Source organism: Drosophila grimshawi, unplaced genomic scaffold, assembly GCF_018153295.1.
Source record: "Drosophila grimshawi isolate 15287-2541.00 unplaced genomic scaffold, ASM1815329v1 contig_311, whole genome shotgun sequence".
Classification (NCBI taxonomy): Eukaryota; Metazoa; Arthropoda; class Insecta; order Diptera; family Drosophilidae; genus Drosophila; species Drosophila grimshawi.
The window spans coordinates 27,187,298-27,203,249 of NW_025063098.1; the positions used below are offsets into that span (position 1 = coordinate 27,187,298).

Consider the following 15,952-nt stretch of genomic DNA (forward strand, 5'->3'; position numbering starts at 1 on the left):
AAAAAAAAACAAAAATACATAACTACATACATTAACATATATATCTATATATATATGTACAATAAAAAATGTCCTTGAAAAAAAATTGTTTTATTGTGATTACTGCTGTTCAAATATCGGCTTCCTTTTCCAATTAGAGATAGCTCCTTAGTATGCTGGTTGTTTCTTGTATATCCCTTATAAATATGATATATTTTCAATATATTTAAAATAATTTAAGTTTATTTGGTTACAAATTACAAGCGATTTAATATATAATACATATTTTCAATATAATATTTATATAATAACGCGACTCTGGGTCAAAACACATTATTAAAGTATCAAATAATTAGGCCTTTATTATGTTTGGGAATGTTGGACATCCTTAGCGTCTTGCTTTAAGCATCGCTATGGAATTAGACGTCTTCTCGATCAGTGCCTGATCCTGGAGTAGTTGAATTTTTGTCGCCAGTTCATCCAAGCTGTGCAAGTCCCGTTGCTCGTAGGCGCAATCGACTGCCTCATCGTACAAGCTGCAAGATCCAGTCGGGCAGGGTTTAATAGTTATTTATTTTGATTATTAAATATTGATAAATATTATTGGATTTACCTAGCTCGCATATACCAATGCACCTTGCGTTTGTCCGGACAGCGTGCAATATATTTGCGGGCCTCGTCCTTGTTGTCCTGCTGGAGGCAGACCTCCACGAAGGGTTCATAGCCAATGGGACTCTTTTTACCCTTCGAAAACTTCTCGAGCTCCAACCAGTTGAGCCTCTCCGCCATGATGAGTATGCGCATCCACCAGTACCGGCGATCGGGCACCTTGTAATCGCTCTTCATTCTCTCTACCTCCTTCAGATCGCCCCTGCGCAACAGCTCCATCATAGTGTCGTGCACTGACAGCCCGTTCAAGGAAACTTCATCGCTACGCTTGGCAGTCAATGTCCGCTGGAGCTTAAGCAGTCGCAAAGTATCGGTACAAAGTTCTGCCTCAACAGTGCATCTGCCCTTGGCGTAGCTGCTGCCAATGAGTGATAAATTGGATTCCACACCCTCGCTATCGATGGCATTATAGAAGTGATACTCGGCAATGGACTTGTGATCGTCCTCGGTGTTGTAAATTTCGTAAAGCGCGGACCGACTTGATTCCATCATAATCTTCTTGTACATATTTAGGGCCAACGGGAATTCTCGTATAATCATCTAAAAATAATACAATAGAAGTAAGTTGTGCACTTCTTGGAATTAACATTTGTAAGAAACTTACGTAAAAATTGGTGAGCATCATTTTTTTCTTAATGTCCAGGAGCACCGATGTGACCAGCTCCGTATCGCCCGACTGTGTAGCACTTGCCACAGCCCGATCATATTTACCCATCTTGAGGAGCAGTGGCACGTGCAGCGAAGCACGCGGCTCCAGCTCCAACAGTTTAATGGCCAGCGCATCGCGTCCGGCTTGGTGAGCTTTCTCCGCAATATTGCAGAATGAAATGCCCTCAACCGAGGGATTTTTGAATTTCTCCGTAATCCTCCGCGTTACTTCACCATCGCCTGAGAATAACAACAATAATTAATGAGCAGCCATAAAATTAAGACACAATCGTACTCAGATCACTCATGACTTTGTCATAGGCCCAATTTTCCAGTATACCAGAGACGGGTAATTTAAGATGCTTGGCCATTTCTATGGCTACGGCATAATTCTTGCGGAAAACCAAGCGATTTATGATGAGCTTCGGATTCAGATGCATAAATCTGCAAAAGTGTACAGTGTAATGAGCAGATCTAAAATATGTTGTTGGTTATAAATATTATTTACTGTTTATAGGTAAGCTGCATGGCAATTCTCTTGTTGCGCAACGTATTTAAAACTCTCAGTATCCTCAGGATGCGCAAGTACTCGTCAGGATTATGTTCCAGTATGAATCCCTTGCCAAAGTAAGCCGTCTGCAAAGGCAAATTGAAAATAGTTAAATATTTAATTATCGAGTTCAGATTTAAACCTACCCTCATCAGTTTCTTTTGTGTGACGGGGCAAAATTCATAGGACGCTGCCTCGATGCACTCATTTACGGCCAATTCAATGTTTGTGCGGCACATGCTCAAGTATTCATCGGCCTTGTACGATTGCTCCACGAACTTCTTTTGGGCCTCAAAGAGATAGCTGGCGGGCTCTTGACTATTAACAGCAAAGATGTTCTCCACACATTTTGGCAGACGTTGAATCATCTCGTGAGAGCTCTGGGTGATTATGCGCACACCATCCATTTCCCCGACGAGAAACATGACGGAATCCTCATACGAGAATTCACTACGATCCGCATTGCGATTGACGATCAATAGATATGACGGATACGAAATGACAACAGCATCTGCATCCGCATTGTGCGTATTCATAATCCATTCAATTTGCAACGGCAAATCCTTGCGACCCGTATCAAATTCACAATACTTCTTACGCATATCAACGCTTCCCAGCCAGAGTAATCCCGTATTCGTATACAGAGCCAAGTGCTGATGGTTGTACGAGACAGATATCTTGATGATCCGATCGTGTGGCTTCTCAAACAGATTGGCGGTCACGGTGCCGACTGTCTGACCATGGAGGAGCTTAATAACCTCCCGTTCGCGTCCCAGCAGACAGTAGCTATTGCGACCCTCGGTCACAATCTCCCAGCAGGAGCAGTTGGCATTGGAATCTAAAATGAGTAACATGTTAATTAAGTTCGGATTACAATTTATTGCTACTCCTTCCTCACTTGGTATATCGGGCAGCTTTCGCTCGGTTTTATTGCTGTTTTGCTTGAGGAAGATGCGTCCGGATGTTGTCATTACGGCCACGCCAGTGCCTGCAGCGGATTGAAATACCTTGGCCTCCACAATCTTAATAACGCTCGCCTCGCCACCAATGCTATACGATTCCTTCTCCTTGCCAAATATGTCGTAGACAAACACTTTGGCATTCTCTAGCACACAAATCAGATCCTCCGTATCAGACCAGCCCATGGAAATAAGTTTGCCATGATTCCACTGCAAAAAGAGGAAATATTTATTGTTATTAAATATATATAAATTAAGAAAATAAATATAACTTAGATTAAGTTAGATAAGTAGTTAATTTGAATTTTTAATTTTCACTTAAATTCCAGTTAATTTGATCTGCTTACCAAAATGTGTCCCGTCTCATTGCCGGAGGTGTCGAAAATCCTGATCATCGGCCTGGAAGTGCCTCGGACAGGCACCAGTTTTGTTGTGTCGCGTATTACAGCCAAGGGACCCCCATAGGGTGAAGCCACTACTTGCATGTACTCCAAGTCCAAATCGTTTGGCCAATCGGGTGTTTCAAGCTCCACTTTTCTGTAGGGCGTATTTGGCGAAAAATTCACAAAATTGCGGTTGCACAAAAAAGATATTTTCAATAAGTTGACAATTGTAATTTCATTGGCGATGGATAACTCATACCTGTAGTAGTCTGGGCGCACCTTGAACCACTCTCCCGTATTAAACATAATTGGCATTTTTAAATCAATTTATTTCGACAACCAGTTGCAACCAACAAACATAAACAACCCTTGTGCGATGCAATTTGCCTTTTCTTATTGTTATTGCGGGTGGAGAGTAACCATTTGTAAGTAACTGTTGTTTGTCACGAGTCACTTAAAGTACTGAGTCACTGTATTATGACTAGACATCACATAGTGTTCTCAACAGAAAACGTATTATAAATTTAATTACAATTGCGTAAGAATATTTTAGTATACAATTAATAAATTAGCATATATTCGTGTTTGCAACTTTGGTGCGATTTCATCATACAATTTCAGCGCCGAGTACGTTTATTCTTTTTAAAAAGCATTCTTTGAATCAAAATAACTAGTATGTTGCACTATAGCACTTTATTACTTTTAATTTAAATGATTACTTTACTTGTAATTAATTAATAGAAAATTATTTGATTTTGCTGTTAGATTATGTGTCTTACAGCTGGCCGTACAACCAAACGTGTCGTGTGTGAGCCCCTCCCAAAATATAATTACCGCTGCTTATTGTACATGTGAAAGGCGAATTTCAAGAGTCAGTATTATTCACACGTGTTGCAATACGTTCAAAGCTACTTTGCAGTTTAGTAATTTATTAACAAATGGCGGACACTCAACAAACGATTGTGGAGGGCGTCGATGCACTCACTCTAAATGGCAAACTAGAAACAGAGGCAACTGCAACTGCTGCTGCTGCCAGCGAGGAAACAGCTACAACAACAGCAAATGTGGAAGATGTTGTCGATCCATGGAATGTGGCCAGTTCCAACGATGCAGGCATCGACTACGATAAGCTAATAAGTATGCAATGCGATTTCCATTCAAAGTATGCAAATTTCTAATTGTTGAAACGTTGCAGAACGCTTTGGCTCGACCAAAATCGATGAGGAACTTATCGCACGATTTGTGAAAATCACGGGCAAGCCAGCTCATCACCTTATCAGGCGAGGCATATTCTTTTCGCATCGCGATCTGCACACAATTCTCACGCTATGCGAACAGGGCAAACCGTTCTATTTATATACGGGTCGTGGTCCCAGTTCGGAATCCTTGCATATTGGCCACTTGGTGCCGTTTATGATCGCCAAATGGTTGCAGGAGACTTTCGATGTGCCCTTGATAATTCAGCTCACTGATGATGAGAAGTCCTTGTGGAAGGATCTGAAAATCGAAGAGGCCATTAAATTGGCGCGCGAGAATGCCAAGGATATTATCGCCGTGGGCTTTGACGTGGACAAGACTTTTATTTTCAATAATCTGGAATTTATGGGGTAAGTTTGTAAATGTAAAAATGTTAACTTATTGTAAAATTAATGTTTTGAACTTGCAGCAAATGTCCTGCCATGTATCAGAATATTATAAGGATTCAGAAGTGCGTCACCTTCAATCAAGTCAAGGGAATTTTCGGCTTTGGTGATTCTGATATTATTGGCAAGATTGGATTTCCAGCAGCGCAGGCAGCGCCGGCTTTGTCGAGCACATTTCCATTCATCTTTGGCAATCGGAAGCTGCACTGTCTGATTCCGTGCGCCATTGATCAAGATCCATATTTCCGCATGACACGCGATGTGGCGCCTCGCTTGGGCTTCCCCAAGTGTGCGCTCCTGCACTCCACCTTCTTTCCGGCCTTGCAGGGAGCCAAATCGAAAATGTCGGCTAGTGAAACGAATTCCGCTGTGTTCCTAACCGATACACCCAAACAGATCAAGAATAAAATCAATAAATATGCATTTTCTGGTGGACGCACTACAGTGGAGGAGCATCGTCAACTAGGTGGCATTCCAGACATCGATGTCGCCTATCAGCTGCTGAAGTTCTTCTTGGAGGACGACGACAAACTGGAGGAGGTGCGCTTGGCCTACAGCAAAGGCGAAATGCTAACTGGCGAGATCAAAAAGTTAGCCATTGAGGTAGGCTGCCTAAGTAATGTCGTGTGTTCAATTTATTAACTAGTCTCCCTTTCCGCAGACTGTCACGCCCATTGTGGTGGCGCATCAGGCAGCACGTAAACTGATTACAGAAGAGGTGCTCGACAAATACTTTGAGATCAGAGCTCTAAAGTTCAGCAGCTAGACGTAAATAAGGATTCAACTATTTACGTAAAATAAGTAAATGTATTTATGTATGTTTGCCACAGCTGAAAGCTTGTTGCACTGCGCTCGCTATTTATTTACTTAGCAAAACTAAATATTTTGTGTTATTATTTTTATAAGCACATACATACACAATCACAAACACACGCAAAGCAAACAAAAAACAATAAACAATATACGAAACAGATTTTGACCCACTTTTTGCTTTAGTTGTTAAAATGCTGTAAAACTCTCTTAGTTCAATTTTGGGAGCGACGCCGTTTGATTTAAAAGTCGCTAAATGGCAACTGGGAATGCATTTATTGCCAGTTGAGTGCAAAATAAGTTAAGCACCTGGAAACGCAGCTAAAACAATAAGTTTCGTTTTCTTTTTTAATTTTATAATTTCCGCGTAATCTGAGATCTACAGTACGCATTCAATTTCTGTGCCGATATTCCATAAATAAGACGAAAAATTACTTCTACAGAAAGTTGTATGATATTTCTCATTCTCACACTGACAACAACAAGCATGACAAAAATATAATATATACGAATATTATTTTCTATTATTTAAATAATAGTTTATTTAAGCAGTAAAAAATGTCTTATTTTCACTTCGATTGTACAACAATTTAACTCGATCTGAAAACATGAAACTTTTTCTGGTGTTTGTAGAAAATGTTGTTGTTTTGTTGGTTGTTAAGAAATTGATACCAATCGCTTTTTAACTTAATCTATGTGAATTTTAATGTTTTCCTTTTTTTGAGTGTGAGTTGTTGATTAGTTATGACGTCGACTGGGCTAAGCTGCAGTTAATGTGGTTTTATGTGTATTTTCTGTATGTATATCAATCATATGCCAAACTCTTTGCTATGAATATGTGTTGACGTACATATATATATATATATAAGGTATATATATATATATACCTATAAGCATTTTTTTTTTAATTAAGCCAAAACACTTGTGTTTACACGCTTTGGAAATATATACACACTGAGTATGTACTGAGTTCGTAGTCGCACATACGAAGAATGCTGCTGCAAAGAAAAACTCAAACTGAAGTTGTGGCGACAACGATCCAAGTCACAACGCGATCCCATAACCCAAACGCGACTCCAGCATTGCACACGCGCTCCTCATCATCATCTTCAATTCAATACAATACCAAAGAAATTAAGCCGCATCAACCTTGTTGTTGTTGTGGTTGTTGTTGCTGCTGCTGCTTTTGTTGTCGTTGTTGTTGTTGCTGTGCGCAGGTATATAAAAGGAAAAGCCGACAGATCGAAAGATCCTCGACTTGTTGACACACGTACAAAGGGCACTTTGTCAACTCAGAAGTCTCTCAAAGCATTGATCAACTAGATGACGCCAACTAGCAGATCAGGACTTGCTCCAAATGATGAATAGATATATCTCAAGATCGCCATCATTCATCAGCTAAGGGAAAATAGTTTGCACTTCTAATGCAACTGCAGCAGTGATCAGGTAAACGATATAAATACACTCGCAGAAATCATTCAATTTGAAGAAGAAAGATTTTATATAGAAAAAATATTCAGCATAATAATTACAAAAATAAAGTAAAAATCGTTTAGAAAATAGTTCGATAATTAAAACTTATATTTTTGAGTGGGACTAAGAGAAGTTTAACTTGACTTTATATCAGGATTAATTAAAAAACGAAATATTATATTGCAAGTAATCTTGAAAAAAGTATAATAATAATTAATATTTTTGTTATAGCCTTCTTAACCTTGGAAAACACCCACACCATTTGCTCCTGACTTGAGTGCAAAGTTCTCAGTTTCTTTTCAAGTGTAGCGCGGTCAGAAAACGAAAGTGTTCTTATTCAAAGCTGTGCTGGTGTCAGCAACACTTTCTCGGATCTCGCGGATCATTGGCCGGCGACAGGTCGTCGCTAACGGACGTCAAATCGTAAATCGGCTTTGGCGATGAGTGATCAACTGTTGAGCTCCAACTCGGACGATCCACCTGTACTGATACCCACTACAGTCTCACTCTCCAGTACTTACACCGATGCAGAGTCCGCGGAGCAACCCGTACTGCTTGAGCTAGGCGCCGCGCAGCCGACGACGAGTCTTAGCTACACTCTGCCACCAGATGTTGGAGGATTACTCACATACAGTTCTCCACACGCACACAACCTTAGCTACGCGCAAAGTTTATTGTCCAGCTATGAGAAACATTCTCAGCAGCATCCTCACCATAATCTCAGCGTGATCGGCAGTTCGGGCTACAGCATAAGCATACCACAGACCGTGTCCATGTGGCATGAAGGAAGAGGTGCACTTATCGAACCGAAACGACCTGATCTCGTCTCGGTGCCACCGCCCACATATATGAGTTACAGTGGAGGCAATGCTATCGAACTGGACATTGCCAAGGAACAGAATCCCGCCTGGCGCGAAAAGGCCATCCAGATGGAGAAGGACTATAGACGCACAGCCTGTGATCGGGAACGCACCCGGATGCGGGATATGAACAAGGCCTTCGATCTCTTGCGCTCCAAGCTGCCCATTTCCAAACCCAATGGCAAGAAGTACTCCAAAATCGAAAGTTTGCGGTGAGTTAACAAATTTAATTATTTACTTAATATTCTGAACAAAATTATGATAAAACAATTGCTAATTGGTGATTTTGGTTAAAATATATTGAAACATAAATGGTTTCTGATACACTATGCAAATGTACGTCCAAATGTTCACATATGATATTAAAAGTTTCTCCTGAATACAGGGATCAATATCTAAATTTTGAATGATAACCAAGAGTCGAGAATTGAATCAGTTTAATTGTTACACATTTTATAGCAAAAGTTATATATATAAAAAAATGTATACCTATTGATTATTGCAGCATCGCGATAAACTATATTAACCATCTGCAGGCCATGTTGCGGGATAATCATACTCTGCCCGAAACGGAACTGGTCTCCTTCAGGTGCAGCAGTCGTTCCGTGCACTACGATGGCCAAGGACAGATTCACAATCACTCCGGCAGCTACGACTATGAGAATAGTGCTTCGGCGGCGACAGCCTCACAAAATGGCTGCAATTGGAGCGGTGGCAGTAGCTGTTCACCGGGCTATGAAGCCAACTCCAAAGATCACTGGAATACGTAGTTGTCACAGCTGAGAACAGTCAAAGATGGAGTAAATCGAAGAGAATCTAAATTGTTTTGAATGTTTCGAATATCAAAATTGTGGTTAGTGTAAAAATACCCAAAAATATTTAAATATTAATTAAAAAGGAATAACTTTCAAGGTTTATAAAGCCCGATGAAAAAGGCGTGAATTCAATATCAGAATTATAAACATTATTTGTACAGCTTCCAAGTGCAATTTTATATTAAGTTTACAAAACTTTGTATTTTAAAGACGTAAATTAAAATAAACAAAATAATAGTAATGCCAATGCTATGACTTAATTCATAAATATTTATTTAAATATTTAGTTACAATCAATATGCTATTAAGTTAGTCTCCTCAAACACTTGTTAAGATTGATTTCTGGCTATTTAGAATTATGGATCGAGTGGAGTTGACAAATAACAACCAAATCTTTATATATACATATATATATATATATGAATCATATCACTCATATTACAAACCCTTTGCCCAGTAAATTTAATCGGTTCTCGTGACTTTTTAGGTTATATTTATTTGTTAACATTTTACAGTTGATAATTTACATAGTTTGAATAAAGAAATGACTGTTTTCGTTTTTTTTTGTTTTGATACTATGTTAACCTAAAAAGAACAACAAACAGAAGATGTAACAAATTATTATAGTCGATAATGGAATTACTGAACTGCATTTAAAAATAATAAGTTTTTAATACTTATTTATATATATGTAGCTTATGGGTTGGTGTTCATAAGGCCAACTATACACTGTTCTCACACACGCATACACACAATTTTTCCGCTAATTGAATTGAATTAGAACAATACAAGATTGGTTTTCTTTCTTGTTTTGAGTTGACTCTTCGCAACATAAATGGGGCGAAATAACAAAAGGAGAAAGGATTCTATAGCCTAAGCGCTTAGTTGTCCTTCTTCATTCTAGTCGAGGTCATGCGGTAAATGATGGAGTCCCTGCCGGGATCCATGGAACCAATGGCGTAGCAAATGGCCAACAGCGACAGGGCGAAGATGACCATAAACCACAAGATAATGTTGAAAATGACAGGATAATTATCATCGTAGTACAAGGCCAGATTAAATTTGTTTGCAGGGTCGATGGGGATAGTATCACGCTTGCTGCGTGCATTTGCCACATCCTTTTCTGTGGTCTGCACAAACAGCACCGAATCGCTGGACTTCTGAGCGGCAGCCAACAGGCGAGCAATGGCAGCAGAGACGAGCTTGTTGGCCTCATCGACAGCAATCGATTTCTCGCCATGCGCCTTGGCAATGCCATCGACAGACAGACGAATGATCAGCACATTCGAGGGCTTCATCATCTCAGCGAGGTTCTCGGCGGCGGCATTAATGTAGCCAATTTCCTGCAGGAACTGCTTATCGGCATTGTGCAACGCGGGATTCAGATGTTTGGTGGGCTTGGCCGGCGGTGCCTCAAAGTCACCAAAGCAAGACTTGAACGATTGCACCTGAAAATGTGATGTTAGATAATGACTTGGCTATGCGAATCGGCAGCAGTCACTTACGCCCTCATCATACTGATCGAAATTGATGTCGCAAACCGGCTCATTGGCTGCCTCCAGCTCTGCAGCTAGTGCGTTGAGGGCATGGCCAGTATAGGGGCCAACCAGTTCGTAGGATTTCACATTGCCAGCGCTGGTGACATGGTTAACACCCTCCACGTGCACGGCAATGATGCCCTGGGCCAAATGGAATGGTTCATTGATGATCATGCCACTCCAGTCAGAGTCGCCAATGACGGCGTTGCCCATGGCAGCATAGAGAACATCGCCAACATAACGGCTGTTCAATGGATCGTTGCCCTTGAAGCTAATCGCCTTGGGGGTGTTCAGTACGGTGAACTCGCCAGTGGCGTGAACTGTAAAATAAAATGATATAACAATTAAAACAGTTAACATTTATTTAGAAATATTTTCTTTAACACACTAAAAGACACAGATTCTGCGCGAGGAGGAGCACCAAAGTTCCCCAGCCCCTTTCACATGACAGCAGAATCAATGCAAGTCAGAGATAAAAATATTTACACAATTCACGCACATCTCTCAATGCTCAGCACATTTGGATAGTTTTAGTTGATAGTTTTACTTACTTGCTGCAATAAATAGCGAGAAAATGACGACGTTTTGCAACATTTTCATTTTTCTGCCAGCCTTTTAATCATATGACGAACAACTGCACAGAGAAAAACCTACTACGCTCCTACTGTCATGTGATGGTTATTCGAAGTACATGCTATCGAAAATAGTCCATCTCTAATGGCCAGTGTTGCTTAGTAGGTGTTAAAAAGGTCTATATCAAAATGTGACGTCACAAATTTCGCACGCATTTGTTATTGTTATCTCTTATTGGTACACACTTGAATTGTTTTTATATTTGATAATTTAATTAAATATTTTGAATTTTATTAATTGTTATTGTGTATATTTTAAACAATCTTAGTAATCTTAAAGTATTTTTGGTATTTTAGGTTTGTTTTCAAATTGATTTTTTAGTATTTTGAGGCTTGCCGCTGACGGTCGCAAGTTTTTGTGTTTGTTTTTGCAAAAGCAACAAAAAAGTGTGTAAAAAACACAGATTTTGTTTAATATTTTCAAATGCTTTGGTCCTTAGAGCAGGTTGAGGGCATGCTGGGTGTCCTCAAAACCTCCACGGACAAAAATGTTATATATAAATGCCTCGTCAAGCTGCGCACCGATGTGGTTAAAGATAAAGATGGTATTGTGTTGTTTCGAACTGCGGGGGGCGTTCCGGAAATGGTTCGCCTGATTACTAAACTCAACGAAAAGATCATGGAAGTCGTTTTGAGCATATTGGGCAATTGCTGTACGGATGATTTGGCTTGCATCGAGGTGAGTTGCGATAAAAAAAAATTTTAGTTCTATGTGAAAATTATAGTTAATTAAAAAAATGATAATTAAAATAAATTAATAGTATAATATATTATTATTATTTTTCATGGATATTGTTTATTTTTTATAATTTTTGTAGACTGCATAGAAGTCTTAAACAATTTATTAAAACATATAAATTGTTGTTTGGAGTTTGAAATATTATTATATTTTATTGTATTTTGAAGCTAAATTTATATGTAGCTGTATTTTCACATTTGCTTAGATATATTATTGGCATCCATGTCTATGGATATCCCTCTATGATCTGTAGAATAGATCTGCAGAAGCAATAGTATACATAATTTCAAAGATTCATGAAGCTAACTTTAAAAATAAAAGATCTTTTATCAATTACATATAAATATAACGCACAGAAGAACATATGGATATACCTATCGGATCGGCTAGTGATTCTAATTAAGAATATATGTATATATGTTACCTTCAATATGTTACAAACTTTATTGAAAAATGTTAATAAAAGGATTAGAATTTAAATTGATATAAGTTTCAATTTAATTTTAAAATTTGTATTGAGAATTTTTTTAATTTTGTTTCGTGCATATTTAAATAATTAAAGATATATTTAATAATTTGTTTTTGATATCATTAACAGGCTGTGGAGTGTAAGGTGATTGGACCGTTGGTGACCATATTGAAAACCATTCCCAACTCGTTGATTCAGTGTCGCGCCTGCCGCATGCTCGGCAATCTGGCGAAGAGCAAGAAGGTGTCCACCTATCTGACGGCCCACTATGGAGCGATAGCGCCTGCCATTTGCCACATCATCGAGTCGACGAGTGCGGTGCAGACAAGGATAATGGCATTTAGGGTCTGTCGCTTTCTGCTCGTGAGCAGTCAGTTCTACAAACATTTTCTGGCCTCCAATGGATTTCTGCAGCTGATGCGGATATTTTCAGCCGTGATGAAGAACAACGAGGCGCCCAAGGAGTCGCCGCAGGACATCGAAGTGTCCGCCTTAATTGGCCTGAAGCGTAATCAGCATCGTGAAAAGTATTTCGAGGAGGTGGCTCGCAATTTGGAAGGTGTCCGCAGCGACATCTTCGATTACCAGATGCTAAAGAACTCCACCCGCAACTGTGAATACATCCTGCCCAAGGAGAACGATGCCATCGAGCTGGCCTACGAGATCCTGAAGTGCCTGATGCTCCTCTCTGCCCAGCAGATTGGCATGAGAGTTTGGGAGGTGTGTTTGAAATTATAGCTACAATAATAATAATTCCAATTTACTAATTGCAATTCATTTAGGTGCTGTCCCGGAACACATCCCTTGCGCCCATCGTGTATTTCGTGAAGGAGGACAGCGAGCAGCGCTCATCGGCACTTAAGATACTTTCCAACTTCGGCAAGGATCCGTGCGCCTTTTACATGCTCAGCACGGCGGATTCGATTGTGGCTGCCTGTGAGCTGCTCATGGCCGTGAATATGGCGAAGCCGCTATCGGAGAGCGAGTGCCGACATTGTGTGAACATTATATCCACCTTATCGACCGATGCCTGCAGCCGTTCCAAAATTCGACGCTGTGGCGCATTACGCAAACTGGTGGCCATGATCCGAGAGTCGCATTCTCGCAGCGAGCGTTCATCGGTGAGCAATGTGGCAGTGCACGTTGGATGCATCTCTTTAAGTGGTATCCTTTTCTCTTTATCCAGCTATTTTACATTCTGAACAACTTTCAATATGACAACCTGAGCATGGAGCTGCTGCTGCATGAGGGTCTGGTGCCCATGTTGGTGCGCGAACTAAACGATTATCTGACCGGCGATGAGGAGTATCACAAGCGACGGCACGAGGAACGCATGCAGGGTTTCAAGAAACGCAAACTGACCGATCCCACAACGCCAGAGACGTTGAGCAAGGTATCCTAATGTTTCACTCGGAAGGATTTGATTTTATAAAACTCTTCTGTTCAGCTGGAAGAATGTATATTTATATGGTTTTCGTATTTGCAGTTCTCAAAGACGCAGGAGGCGCTCGCCACGGACTTTGACTCGCCGAGCAGCTCGCCCCGATCATATCGTACCACAAGTCCGTGCAGCTCGCGCAGCATGTCGCCAGTCTGCTCGAAACTCTTTGACAATGATGAGGATGAGGACTATTCGCCGGCCTGCAGTGATGACGATGACGATGAGGATGATGGCAAGACTCAAGTCAATTCTAATAATGACACACGAGAATCTCGCATTGCTGCGAATCGGGCTCAACCCACCAATGTGATGGACATCTTGAATCTGATGGACGAGGGCAGCGAGCCCATTGACGACACCTTATCGGACAAGGAGGATCTGGAGGAGCTGAGCTCGGATGTGCCGCCAAAGCTGGCCCAGTTGCGCAATCAACAGTCTGGCGACACCATCGATGTCATTGAGAATCTCATTTATCGCATTACCCTGATGATCAACAAGCGACCCGAGTTGGGCAAGCCGGAAACGCTTGACACTCTCATCCGGGCCATTAATCTCTTCGGTGCCAACAACAACTTTGCCAATGCTCTGACCAATATATTGCTGTAAGTTAATTGTTTTTAGTCCGTTTCCGAAGCCTGTCTAATTTTAATTGCTCTTTTTTTTGTACAGTGAAAGTCAGTTCTTTGCCCAGATCATCAAGCATGGCGTTGTCCATCAGCTCTATCAGCTGACCAAGGTGGAAGAGGTGTGTATAATGGAAATAGTGGATATAGATGCCTAAGATTTGAATAATATATTTATGACTTTTAAGGCATTTAACGTTTACCAATATTAAATGAATTTTTATTTCTTTGTTTTGCAGATGCGCAAGGATGGCTTCGCATTCCTGGAGACGCTCACCAATGTGGGCGAGTCCAACTATGGCAAGGAGGAGCTGGTCCGTCTGCTGCGCTGCGATGCCGATTTGAGTGCACAACAACGGGCTGCCATATCCGTGGCATATATCATCAAAAGCCATCGGCTGCTCTATCAGTTTCTGTATGATGGCAATGCGCTCACGTTGTTGTTCGACCTGTTGCTGCGCAAGAAGAGCGACAATCTGTATGCGGATGAGGCAGCCGATGCAGTTACGGCCATGTCCCGTTTCACGCTGGGCATCATTCTGCCCGAGCCGGAGCCAGTGGACGTCAATGCCATCATGTGTGCGACTCAGTGGAATGCAACGGCTGCACCGCTGCACGAGAATTGTGATATGCGATTCCTGGTGCAAGGCGAGGAGGATGCAGCAGCACCAGCGGCAGCGGCAGCAGCAGCAGAGGCAGCAGCTGAGGCAGCAGCTGAGGCAGCAGCTGAGGCAGCAGCCGTAAAAGCAACTGAGAGCCAGGAAGCCACGTTCAGTATTGGCTTCAACAAGCAGCTACTCTGTGATACCAGCGAGGTGTTCAACAAGATGCTCAACAGTGACTTTCGCGAGGGCCACGACGGCGAGATTCAGCTGCGCAACTATACGGCCAGTGGTCTGCGCTATTTCCTCCACCTGATTAGCTGCCAGTCGCGTCACTTGGCCATGCCCGAGTATGGGGCACTGCTGGAGGCGTTCGAGATGTCGCGCGTCTACATAATACCCGAGTTGGAGGTGCTGCTCCATGAACGACTCATCCAGTTCCTCGATTCGCACAACTGCCTGCGTCTCTTAGAGTGGGCGCTGAAGAACTACCATGCCGAGCTCACGGAAACTGCCATCAGCTATTATTTGTGCGCTGCGATGCCCGCACAGGATAAGCTGCATCTGTTCCGCGCCGCCGAGGACTCCACATATGCCAGCGAATGGTTCCAGCTGCTCAATGATGCCGTTTACGAGCGTTGTCGCAGCACCGGCTATTAGTGCCCGGCTGCTGCCCCTTCTTCAGCCTTTACCTGCCAACTGTACTATATATATATATATATAAACGTGTGATTATTTGTGTGTTTGTTCTCTGTTCCAACTGTACTATATACATACATATACATAAGTGATTGTTTGTGTGTTTGTTGTGCGTGCCAAATAGCCAAACAGTGTATTTAATGTCCCAGCCAAGAACTATATTTCTATGTACAACAGCTAATAAAACAAATAGACTACAATAGTAACATCTACCGACTGCGCCATACTCTGTTCGCTGCATAAAATGGCAGCTGGTGGGAAAATGATATCGAAATAAAATTGAGAAATCATGAAGAAAGTCGCACGTAACTTTGGCAACTTAGCGGCTATCCAAATGTCCTTTGGCATATTGGTAGTCCTTGATCTGTCAAATCTGAATATATATTCAATAGGTCGAATGTCCTTTAAGCAACTGACAAC

General features: G+C 41.4%; 5 protein-coding genes across 5 annotated transcripts; 3 read left to right on the top strand and 2 right to left on the bottom strand.

Annotated features, from left to right (window-relative positions):
* Positions 1-193: 193 nt before the first annotated feature.
* LOC6569847 (vacuolar protein sorting-associated protein 16 homolog) lies at positions 194-3,568 on the bottom strand. The gene is made up of 9 exons (XM_001996107.2): positions 3,448-3,568; positions 3,153-3,342; positions 2,745-3,015; positions 1,993-2,684; positions 1,805-1,932; positions 1,592-1,740; positions 1,253-1,536; positions 593-1,188; positions 194-515 (listed from the first exon to the last, which is right to left on the bottom strand). Exons 1-9 carry the CDS (start codon positions 3,501-3,503, stop codon positions 368-370), a joined length of 2,514 nt encoding a protein of 837 aa, XP_001996143.1. The 5' UTR covers positions 3,504-3,568; the 3' UTR covers positions 194-367.
* Positions 3,569-4,035: 467 nt separating this feature from the next.
* Positions 4,036-5,620, top strand: LOC6569846 (tryptophan--tRNA ligase, cytoplasmic). The gene is made up of 4 exons (XM_001996106.2): positions 4,036-4,325; positions 4,384-4,795; positions 4,855-5,434; positions 5,493-5,620. The coding sequence occupies exons 1-4, from the start codon at positions 4,127-4,129 to the stop codon at positions 5,595-5,597; spliced, it is 1,296 nt and encodes a 431-aa protein (XP_001996142.1). The 5' UTR covers positions 4,036-4,126; the 3' UTR covers positions 5,598-5,620.
* A 1,016-nt stretch (positions 5,621-6,636) lies between these two features.
* Positions 6,637-9,024, top strand: LOC6569845. Its single transcript, XM_001996105.3, has 3 exons — positions 6,637-7,087; positions 7,346-8,186; positions 8,480-9,024. Exons 2-3 carry the CDS (start codon positions 7,555-7,557, stop codon positions 8,742-8,744), a joined length of 897 nt encoding a protein of 298 aa, XP_001996141.1. The 5' UTR covers positions 6,637-7,087; positions 7,346-7,554; the 3' UTR covers positions 8,745-9,024.
* A 235-nt stretch (positions 9,025-9,259) lies between these two features.
* On the bottom strand, positions 9,260-11,020 carry LOC6569646 (ATPase H(+)-transporting accessory protein 2). Its single transcript, XM_001996104.3, has 3 exons — positions 10,879-11,020; positions 10,295-10,647; positions 9,260-10,237 (listed from the first exon to the last, which is right to left on the bottom strand). Exons 1-3 carry the CDS (start codon positions 10,925-10,927, stop codon positions 9,671-9,673), a joined length of 969 nt encoding a protein of 322 aa, XP_001996140.2. The 5' UTR covers positions 10,928-11,020; the 3' UTR covers positions 9,260-9,670.
* Positions 11,021-11,364: 344 nt separating this feature from the next.
* On the top strand, positions 11,365-15,585 carry LOC6569645. Its single transcript, XM_032741635.2, has 7 exons — positions 11,365-11,638; positions 12,297-12,887; positions 12,950-13,288; positions 13,354-13,560; positions 13,654-14,210; positions 14,278-14,353; positions 14,471-15,585. Exons 1-7 carry the CDS (start codon positions 11,384-11,386, stop codon positions 15,491-15,493), a joined length of 3,048 nt encoding a protein of 1,015 aa, XP_032597526.1. The 5' UTR covers positions 11,365-11,383; the 3' UTR covers positions 15,494-15,585.
* Positions 15,586-15,952: the final 367 nt, after the last annotated feature.

Excerpts from the sequence above, each read along its gene's own strand:
- LOC6569847 (XM_001996107.2), bottom strand. The coding sequence starts at position 3,503 with ATGCCAATTATGTTTAATACGGGAGAGTGGTTCAAGGTGCGCCCAGAC. Across the intron at positions 1,537-1,591 it reads CAAAGTCATGAGTGATCTGA|GCGATGGTGAAGTAACGCGG; the intron begins GTACGATTGTGT and ends TGTTATTCTCAG. Across the intron at positions 516-592 it reads CATTGGTATATGCGAGCTAG|CTTGTACGATGAGGCAGTCG; the intron begins GTAAATCCAATA and ends TGGATCTTGCAG.
- LOC6569846 (XM_001996106.2), top strand. The coding sequence starts at position 4,127 with ATGGCGGACACTCAACAAACGATTGTGGAGGGCGTCGATGCACTCACT. Across the intron at positions 4,796-4,854 it reads AATAATCTGGAATTTATGGG|CAAATGTCCTGCCATGTATC; the intron begins GTAAGTTTGTAA and ends TTGAACTTGCAG. Across the intron at positions 5,435-5,492 it reads TCAAAAAGTTAGCCATTGAG|ACTGTCACGCCCATTGTGGT; the intron begins GTAGGCTGCCTA and ends CCCTTTCCGCAG.
- LOC6569845 (XM_001996105.3), top strand. The coding sequence starts at position 7,555 with ATGAGTGATCAACTGTTGAGCTCCAACTCGGACGATCCACCTGTACTG. Across the intron at positions 8,187-8,479 it reads TCCAAAATCGAAAGTTTGCG|CATCGCGATAAACTATATTA; the intron begins GTGAGTTAACAA and ends TGATTATTGCAG.
- LOC6569646 (XM_001996104.3), bottom strand. The coding sequence starts at position 10,927 with ATGAAAATGTTGCAAAACGTCGTCATTTTCTCGCTATTTATTGCAGCA. Across the intron at positions 10,648-10,878 it reads CTCGCTATTTATTGCAGCAA|TTCACGCCACTGGCGAGTTC; the intron begins GTAAGTAAAACT and ends TTTATTTTACAG. Across the intron at positions 10,238-10,294 it reads TCGATCAGTATGATGAGGGC|GTGCAATCGTTCAAGTCTTG; the intron begins GTAAGTGACTGC and ends TCACATTTTCAG.
- LOC6569645 (XM_032741635.2), top strand. The coding sequence starts at position 11,384 with ATGCTTTGGTCCTTAGAGCAGGTTGAGGGCATGCTGGGTGTCCTCAAA. Across the intron at positions 13,289-13,353 it reads CTCGCAGCGAGCGTTCATCG|CTATTTTACATTCTGAACAA; the intron begins GTGAGCAATGTG and ends CTCTTTATCCAG. Across the intron at positions 14,211-14,277 it reads GCTCTGACCAATATATTGCT|TGAAAGTCAGTTCTTTGCCC; the intron begins GTAAGTTAATTG and ends TTTTTTGTACAG.